General features: G+C 27.1%; 1 protein-coding gene across 2 annotated transcripts; it reads right to left on the minus strand.

Annotated features, from left to right (window-relative positions):
- Positions 1–2,586: 2,586 nt before the first annotated feature.
- On the minus strand, positions 2,587–8,195 carry LOC120076858 (thermospermine synthase ACAULIS5). Of its 2 annotated transcripts, XM_039030805.1 has the most exons (10): positions 7,898–8,194; positions 7,733–7,799; positions 7,511–7,605; positions 5,954–6,056; positions 5,170–5,258; positions 4,748–4,904; positions 3,911–3,986; positions 3,730–3,788; positions 3,494–3,630; positions 2,587–3,161 (listed from the first exon to the last, which is right to left on the minus strand). In XM_039030805.1, the coding sequence occupies exons 1-10, from the start codon at positions 8,092–8,094 to the stop codon at positions 3,053–3,055; spliced, it is 1,089 nt and encodes a 362-aa protein (XP_038886733.1). In that variant the 5' UTR covers positions 8,095–8,194; the 3' UTR covers positions 2,587–3,052. The 2 variants fall into 2 exon arrangements, with proteins under 2 accessions (XP_038886733.1, XP_038886734.1); XM_039030806.1 differs by lacking the exons at positions 7,511–7,605; positions 7,733–7,799 and having other exon boundaries at positions 7,898–8,195.
- Between the last annotated feature and the right edge of the window lie 1,922 nt (positions 8,196–10,117).

Raw genomic sequence — 10,117 nt, forward strand, 5'->3', positions numbered from 1 at the left:
GAAGATTGCGTCTCATCCATTTTATCCACTGCAACATCATTGGCGGGCTTTTCAAAAGCCATCGGAATAGCGGCCCAATAAACTGTCAACGGCCCAATACTCCCAAACTTGGAAAATCATTGAATTTTGCCTTTTTGGTGAACAAACTTTTTAACCATTTAATCTCCGAATTTTAGTTTTTTATCTTCAAATTTATAACAATGTAATCATTAAACTCCAATAAATAACCATTATACTTTATAATTTGTAATGATTTAGTCCTTATTATAAAAAATATTATTGAGATTTAAAAGTTTCTTTCACATGGATCGATAAATTGATCATGATCAATTTTTTCTTATAAACTATAAAGATTAAGTCGTTATATAATAAAAGATATTTAACTTTGAATAAAAATTTCACAATTGGGACTAAATTATTATAAATTTCAAAGTAAGGTGATTAAATTGTTACTTATTAAAGTTTAGAGATTCAATTGTTACCAACTAAAGTTTAAGGACTCCATTATTGCTTTTGTGAATGTTTAAGGATCAAAAGTGCTTTTCACCTCTTGTTTTCCTTTTTTCCTTAAAAAGAGAAACCAACAACAACCTCTGTTACGACCAAATTATTCCTATCAATAATAAGGAAGCAAATTAAAGAATTTACCCTCCCAAATTTGAGAAGTCATCTCAATAACCACAATCAACAACACAACTTCATAAAAACTATGAACTCCATGCAATTGGTTACCGCAAGCAATGTCTATCAATTTTGCAAGTAATGCCTATCAATTTTGACTACCACTCTATTCACTTTTGCAAATCCTTTAAAGACCTCTTATGTATATATATACACATTCCCTTCCCATCTTACAACTTTCAACGCTTGACAATTGAAGTCTCTCTCATGTAAAAATTGTTAGACATATTTAAATAAATAATAATATATTTAATTAAAATATGAATATGTATGTGGATTAATAATTTATCATATTGGGATATTTTATTAGATTGAGCCCTATTATGCGATCTAATTAATTAAGATCCTAGATTCCTAATTGAGTATGTATTTAATGAGTAGAAGTCAATTTCTAGTTAATTAGGGTTTAATGGAAACCCTAATTGAACTATACATAAAGAGACCTTAGGACTATGGTCCCCAATATACCAAAATAATAAGCACTTAGTCTTTCTTGAATCCCATCTAGAGAGAGATTCAACTAAGGGCATTCGGAGTTTTGGTTGAGAAAAACCATAGTCATCTATTATCATGTTATCATTAGTTTTCCAATGGAATCCGATATGTTATTATTCTTGACAATTTAACAAGAATGATCCTATGGTTTATCTATTCAATATAGATTTAAAGTATTTATGCTAACAAGTGGTATCAGAGTATGAATTGGATTGTTGGTTTTATGCATTTTCCATTGGTATTGTGATTAAATTTTAGTTTCTGTTTAAAGAATTTAAAGATTAAAAGAAAAAAATAATAAATAAATAAATATACTGCACCGATTTTTCGGCCTCAATCGGCGATAGTGTATCCGAAAATTAATTTGACCCAACGGATCTAGTGCCACAATTCGAGGATATGTGTTTAAGAAAAAAGGATTTCCACACACGGCCAAAGAAATCCATTACCGGCCAATTCAATTTTGCAAAAATGAGTTCTGATTTTGGTACACCATCTTGTTGTCATGCATTAACTTAATAATGGGAGTTACTGGTTTTAATTTGATGAATTTGATTGGTTTTCAATCAAAATTAGGTTGCATGTCTTGGTTTCTAAGTTTATTTTGATCTTTGATAAGGTTGAATCATTTGATAATTGAGTAAATTTAAATCTAATTTTTAAATTAATTAGTTCGTGAATTTGAATCTAAATTTTGATTGATGATTCAAGTTTTAATTAGATTAAACATATTGTGAATTTAAGTTAAACTTCATTGATCATGTTGTGGATTAAATTTAAATTTGATTAATGATATTTGGTGATATTCACATGTTTATGTTGCTTTAATTGTATTATGTGTATGTAATAATTAAGTGAATATTGGTAAAGACTATTTGGTGTTCTTCTTCCTTTATATTTGTACAATAATATTGTTATATTATTGTGTCTTATATTTTAGATTGGATTGGTCAAAATAATATGTTACAAAGTAGCCTTTATTATCTAGATTAATTTAATTCTAAAATATAAGATGTGCATATTCATGAATTTATGCAGATGATTATCGGCCCAAAGGAAGATAATTATTTGGCCAAATTGTGGGTATGCATGTGGTAATGAGTATGTGGCAATTATAAGGATTGCTCATGTGAAAAATAGTCGATTCAAAGAAAGACTATTTTTTGAAAGAGTTTATTGTCAATACTTTGATTACTACGTTGAGAGTACCATTTACAGTTGGTGTTTTTTGTCCAAAGGCTAGACATCAATGTTGTGCTAGGTAAGGTTAAAACTTGCTTTTTAACTGTGTTGCTTGCTCTTCTATGTTAATGTCAATTATGTCTTTTTTTCTTCTTCTTTTTCTTTTTGTCTCAAAGGAAAGAAAATTATTCAACAGAGGTGAAGGATGAAGAATGCAATGGAATAATATTTGTAATAGAGATCAGCAAATTAAACTAGCTTTTATACTTTGAACTGAAACCCTCTCAATACCTTTGCATATACAAAAGATTTTAGCTTACTACACACCAATATCCATTACATATCCAATGGTATTTACCTTTGCATATACAAAAGAAAATTATTCTTTAACAGTATACTATTAAATAAGTTGAAATTACTTAGTGATATAATTCCATTCTAAACAGACTATATGAGGAAATGAAATTCTAATCAACTTACTCCTAATATAGTATATGTCAATTACCGTTGAGCTAAGTTCATTTTGACATCTAACTATAATTTTTTATATAAAAAAGATGATTAATACTCCTAAGTTTTTCCTTTTTTTTTTTTTAATACCAAATAAGTTAAAAGAGTAGAAATGTTGATTGGATTTTATCTTAGTGATGTCTCTAATTAAAGTGTTATATTTTAGGGTTCTTAATTATTTAATTTATACACCACGACCACAACTTCCCCCATTCAGTTGCTTGAATCCAACCCCTTGACCATGTATGAATTTTGCAGTCGCTTCAGTGTAGATGTGAGTTTCATTCAACAACCTGATCATAATTATACCAAAACACACTCACTACAAATTCAAATCTCTGATATAAAAAATCATCGAACAATCCAAAAACTTAAGCAGATAGATCACTATAAATTTAATTATATCAAATATTACAATATTATCTTGGAATAAAAGTCCAATAAGAATTTGTAGATGAAAATTGAGATTTTGAATAAGTGTGATGGTGATTTGGAATTGTGTGACAGTGTTTGAGTTTTGATTTTCATTCTAAGTCATTGTCACACTATTCTTTCCGACGGATTCATGTTTTAAAAATAGTTTTGAAACGTCTCAGAAATGTAATATTGCGAGGTTTGAACTTACGCTAAAGAAACCATTTTGTTGAGGATGGTGGAGGATACAATTGAGGGACCAGTTAAATAAAGCAACTCCCCATTGATTCTATCCTCAATTCTTTTATCCAATTCCTCTGATTTTATACAGAAAGGATGATCTGATGCCTGATTTTTTCAAAAATAAAAAACATAATTAATTAATTTAAAGACTTTACTAATTTACATAATAATTTAATTAGCGTTAAAATTAATTTTATGTCATACCATAACCCATCCCCATGTGTCTGCAAAAGATGGTATGTAAGCAGTGTAAGCAATCACATCTGCAGCAAGAAACCGAGAGATGGAGAAAAGGGTTATTTTAATTTTAAAATAAGGTTTTAATTAATTTAACTTAGTGTTTCAACATAGTAATTTTCTAATTAACTGAGAGAGAGAAACTTACAGTTGAAGGTCTGTTTGATTGTGTTATAAATTGAGGTAAAAACCTCTTTGTGGGTGAAAATCCCGGCTGGTCCTGCCTGCAAAACTTAAAATTGTCAAATATCTCAACGCAAAAATTGTGCTTTACATGTACCAATTTTAATCAATAATGCATTTTTATATATATCAAGTAAGAAGTTAGTTTCTAAATTTTAAAACATACCAGTTTAGTTTTATCAATTTAGTCCTATAATAAAAAATTCAATTAAAATTTAATAAAGTTTCTTACACGTTAGACTGATTAATGGTATTTTTTTTTTAAAAAAAAAATTATAAACATTAAGTCATTACTTAATAAAAACTGAAAATTAGGTTTGATGATATTTTTCATGATAAATACTAAATTGTTATAAATTTAAAAATAAATGAACTAAATTGTTACGAATTGAAAGTATAGGAATTAAATTACTTCAATGACTAAGACACTCTTTGGTAACCATTTGTTTTTTAAAATTAAGCTTATAAATATCACTTTCATTTATTGCTTTCTATATATATATATATATTTTTTTTTTTTTCTGAAACTTTGATTTCTATGTTATTGCAACATTTTAGGAATGTTTTCAAAATCAAAACTAAAGAAAAAGTAGTTTTCAAATGTTTACCTAAGAAATATCAAAACCACAAATAGGAAATTTAAGAGAACGAGCACATTTTTAAAAATAAAATAATTATCAAATGAGATATAAATTATTACATATTTGAAAGTAGATAAATTAATTTTTATTTTTTTAAAAACTAAATTATTAATAATCAAAATTGAGAGACGAAAAGTGATTTTTAAAGGATATAACCTGACCTGAGTTACAAAGATGCCATTGTGGTGGAGTTTAGGTTTGACGATGTCGTGGTAAAAGGATTTGGTGTAGAGCTTGTAGCAAGGCCCATCTTTAACAGGGTCTGCTAGGTCTCCTATAATTATATCATATTTCTCTCTTCTCTTTTCTAATTCCGCTCTTTTCTCCAAAAAAAAAAAAAAAAAAAAAAAAAAAAAAAAAAAGTAAAAATTAAAAAAAAAACAAATTTCATCATTTATTACAAGATGAAGTTTTAAATATAACAAAATGTCACAGTCTATTAGTGATAGACTGTAATAAACCTCTATTACTGAGCCATAGACTTTAGAAATTTATCGTGATCTATCATTGATAGAATGTGTCATTTTATCATATTTATAAATAAGTTGACTCATTTTTTTTAAAATTTAATTTATAATCTTACCTGGCATCGTTTATCACAAGATGAAGTTTACTGTGACAAAAGGTCTCTCGGTTCACAGTCAAATGTTTGCGGCAGAAATCCACCACATCCTGCAAGCAACCACACAACTTTGATTTTATCGAATCAAAACAAAATGAATAAATAAATTTTAGGTAAAAATATTTTTTTGTCCTTTTCTGAAGCAACAATTTAATTTCAACATTTTATTATTGTAATAATTTGGTTTCCTTGTACATTTGAATTTATAGTTTTTTTAGTCACTAAATTTTTGCAACTATTTGATCTATATAATTTAAAATCTAGAACAAAGCATATATTTTTGTCAGCGATTAATAATATTATGTAGATATGAACATTACAAGACTAAATTAATTATTTCATTTTAAAAGCTAATAACTAATATTATTAAATATTATAAAAATATAATGACTAAATTATTAAATACTCAAATATATGGATTAAATGATTGAGTACTAAAAGTGCATGAATCAAATAAAGTTTGATCTAAAATAGATTGAATAAAAATTTGGGTTGTTTTCAAATAAAAAAAGTAACCAAATTATTTAAAAATATAGCAAAATGTCACTATCTATCAGTAGTGATAGATTATAACAGACATTTATTAGTGTCTGATAAATGTCTATTATGACAATGACATTTTATTATACTTGAAAATATTTTTAATAGAGTTATCATTTAAAATAATTATCCTAAAATGTTATCATTTTACTGTTTTTTTTTTTTATTTTCTCACGTATGATTATTGATATTTTGGCCATATTACCTGATCAATATCGCACATGACAACCTTTTCTATTGATTTGTGTTTGAGAACTTCTCTTGCTGCTGAACCTTCTCCACCCCCCATTATGAATACAGTTTTCGGGCTACAAATAATAATAACAATAAAATTAAAAATTAAAAATTAAAAAAATTTAATTACAAAACCAGAAACCTCACATTATCAATACAATTATTGAAATTTCGTTTTTTAAGAAAAGTAAAGGTAGAGATTTTTATTTTATATTGATTACTCACTTTTCTTTGAGTGACTTTTTAATGACACTTCATGGCTGACTTTTTAAATCATACATCCATATTTCAAATAAAAATATATTATTTATCTTTTATGTCGATTTTAGATTTAGGTTGAGATGATTGGAACTTTTAAAACAATCGTTCATAAAAATGAGTTGTGACATGAAGTAAAATAAATTAATATTAAATTTTTATGGTTTAAAATTATATGGACCAAAGTAAGGATATAAATATTTCAATTATTTCTGTATTGATATTTCATATCACTCCCTCTTTTATGAAATGAATATCTAATATCAAAATTATTACAAGATAATTATTTTAAATTTTTATTTGCTAGATATTGAAATTTACTTATTTAATCTAAAATATTTGATAAAAAAGTTTAACAAAAAGATCCATAGTTAGTTGATGTTAGAGAATAGAGTAAGGCATCAAGGACAAATTTGAAAATTTGTAGATTTAGGTAAAGAAGATGACAATTTTTTTGAAATTCTAAAGGGGTTTTAACTTAGGTCGTTTGGTATTTTTTCTTTTTTCTTTTTTTTTTTGAAAAATAAGCATATTTTTTCTCTATTTTTTGCTATGATTTACATCTTTTCTAATACTATGGTTGAATTCTTAGCTAAATTTTAAAAATAAAAATAATTTTTTAAAAGTTATTTTTTTTAGTTTTCAAATTTTGACTTGATTTTTTAAACCATTGGTAAACTATTGGTAAAAGATAGATAACAATGAAGAAATTTGAAGGTGGAAGTAGTATTTATAGACTTAATTTAAAAAAAAAATGAAATGATTATCAAATAGACCTTAATAATTGGGATATATAATTTCTCTTATATACATATTTCAAGTGACTCCACTTTTAATTGATGCATGTTTTCTCCCATGTAATTGAAGAAATATTTGAATTTTAGTTCAAAAAATACATTTTTGAAACCTATGTCAACATTAGTAGTATGTGGTAAAATTAATATTTATAAATTTAATTTTAAAAAATAAAAAAACTAAATAGTCATAATTTAAATATTATAACTTCAATTAAAAGGTTGGAGATTTGAATTAACATTTTTATATTTGATTAAATTTTAAATTAAAAATGGAAAACATAAGTTAAGTGGTCAAGGCATCCTCAAATCTTTGATACTAAAAGAATACTAAAATCAAAGGGAAATTGTTATAAATTGAAAAATATATTTTTGAAATTTTTCTATCGATAAGAATTTCCCTTTTTTTTTTTTTTTTTTTAATTACAATTTAAGTGAAAGTTGAAAACAAATAATGACGCAAAAGGAAAACGCACTTGGAATGACATAACAGAGCGGGATGAATTAAACATTCATGATAAACAAATTCATCAGCTTCAGCACTCTGCATCTTCCCATCGATCATCAATGTCTACACTCACAAACCTTAATCAGATCATCTTATGCACATAGCAAAAAACCGAAACCGATTAAAACATTTTCAAGAATCGGCAGAAAATCGCGAAACAAAACCGGAATTCGGAACTTCATAAACGCACTTTTCCGAAACGCTTCGTATCTAAAAGAGCGATATCTTGAAATTCACTGGTTCCTTTCTGCAGAACTCTGAAGAGAAGAGAGGGATTCATAGATAAAATCCGCGATGGAATTTAAAAGAAAAAAAAAATCAAGAGATTCGGAAATTAATAAGGAAAATCAAATACCTATTCAGAGCAAAGGACCATTTGAGGTTTTCATCGATGATTTCTTCGTACCAATGGCAATCGTCGCCATTAACATTGTTGATTACGGATTCGTGAGAAGAATTGGCGCCGTTGATGTAATTGCTCTTCTCTTCGAAGTTTCGATCAACTGATTGAGAGAAGCCATTGGTGTGGGAGCTTAGAACTGCAGGACCCATCGGTTTAAGGAGGAAGAAGGTGGGAAATGGGAATGTAATGATCAGAGTCTATGAAACAGGGAGGTTAGAAGGTTTGAAGGGGATTTTTGGGATGCTCATTGTGGGGATCCTTTTATAGATGCAAGCGTTTACTTTCACTTTATTTTTTCATTTTTTTTTATAATTTTTAAATTCCAACCTGGATTTCTTAATCGCTAACATATGCTTAAAAATTCAATCACTGAAGTTTCGACTTTTTAAAAGTTCACTATTTACTAAACAGTAAATACATAGTTAAAAATTTTGTGATTGTATGACACAAAATTAAAGTTATATATCTTTAACAAACAATTAGTGTTTTTTTTTTTTTTAAAAAAAAAAAATTGAATTGATTAGAGATTTATTACCTACCAAATTAAAAATTTCTTAGACCTATTGGGTGTAATATTAAAAATTCAGTGATATTTTTTAAAGTTCAAGGATTAAATAAATATAAATCTTAAAATTATTTTGGAACTAAACTATGTCAACCATGTCTTCCATTTCTTAAATTTGGCAAAGATGGTAAAATATCCTGAAAACTAAAATCAAGTTGCTGATTTTATGAGGGGAACCTGATTAATTTTAAAAAAAATTTCAAAATTACCTCTCAAGCGATATGTCACGCGTTTCTCTACTTTCTATTGTTTGAAGATCCGCGAATCTCATCGAGGAATATAAAAAATTGTTATTCTATCGTCGAATCGCTGTCGTGGTTGGAATTGAAGAAGAATAAAAAAGTAAAAGAAAAGTACGTATGGAAGATAAAGAACAATGGAAGAATCTGATGAAAGGCTTCATATTCGAGAACTTGTAGCACTCAGCCATTACACCATTAGTTAGGCAATTGTGACAATAGTTCTATGAAATTACAATTACAGTTCTCTCTACATTTTGATCGAATCGGCGTCGGAGTTTCTATCTCTAGCGTGGAACTACGTTCCTCCCTTAACTGATCCTTCCCTTTCATTTTTCTTTTCTTCTTCTTCTTTGTTGGTGGTAGTAATCAGTTTCAATCAGTGAATCAAACATCAAATTTCAAGGCTCTTTTATTCAAAATTTGAAAAAAAAAGATATGGTATTTTAATCTTTGATTTCAAACAATCAGGAGGATTATTTAGTGGACGCCATTACCCACGTGTTGAGAAACCAAATTTTTTGGTTTCAAATTTGGTTCATATTTTTGTAATTCTCTCTCTAAATTTGCTTTCTTATTAGTATATTACTATATTATATGTAAATTTGAATAATCATAAAATCGTCGTTCTAAACTCCTCTTTTTGTTTTCAAAATCAATTTTGTGTTCTATTTGTGTTCTATTTAGTTAAGGATCAATACCACGTTATTTTCAGTTTATTTGATTCTCTTTTAAGATTTCTAATACGTCGGACGAAATTGAGTTGATTTTGTCGGGATTTGAAGAGATTGAGGAGTGTAGATTTCTCAATACAGGTCTGATTTGGCGAGACATTGAGAAGTGTAACTTACTTTGTGATGCTATCTCGATTGCTATTCGATACTAAGTAATTTGTGATTACTATTTGATTATCATCGGATTAATCTTTGGTACTTTGTGATTGTCATTAGTTAATTTCAGTTAAATATCTTGTGAAAGTATATCAACAATATATTATATTTTCTTCTTTGCATTATATTCTCAATAATCTAAAGAGTATAAAATGAATAAGCAACAAGTATAAGATAGTAATCAATCGAATGACTACCATATCAGAATCATATAACAATTATATGACAATCGGAGAGCAACCATAAAATACTTATTATTAATACCATTTGTTTCAATGGTTCTCTATCACCTTTTAGTCTAATAAATTATTTCAATTTTGGAATAATAATGTATCTTGAGCCCAAGGTCCCATGAAATGCTATGAGGTTATCATATGTCAATCAAATAACAATAAAAATGTAACCAAAACTCCTTAATAATTGACAAAAAAAAAAAAAAAAAGAAGGTAATAAGATAACAATCAGATGGTAACAAAAA

The sequence above is a fragment of the Benincasa hispida genome, chromosome 4 (assembly GCF_009727055.1).
Source record: "Benincasa hispida cultivar B227 chromosome 4, ASM972705v1, whole genome shotgun sequence".
NCBI lineage: Eukaryota > Viridiplantae > Streptophyta > Magnoliopsida > Cucurbitales > Cucurbitaceae > Benincasa > Benincasa hispida.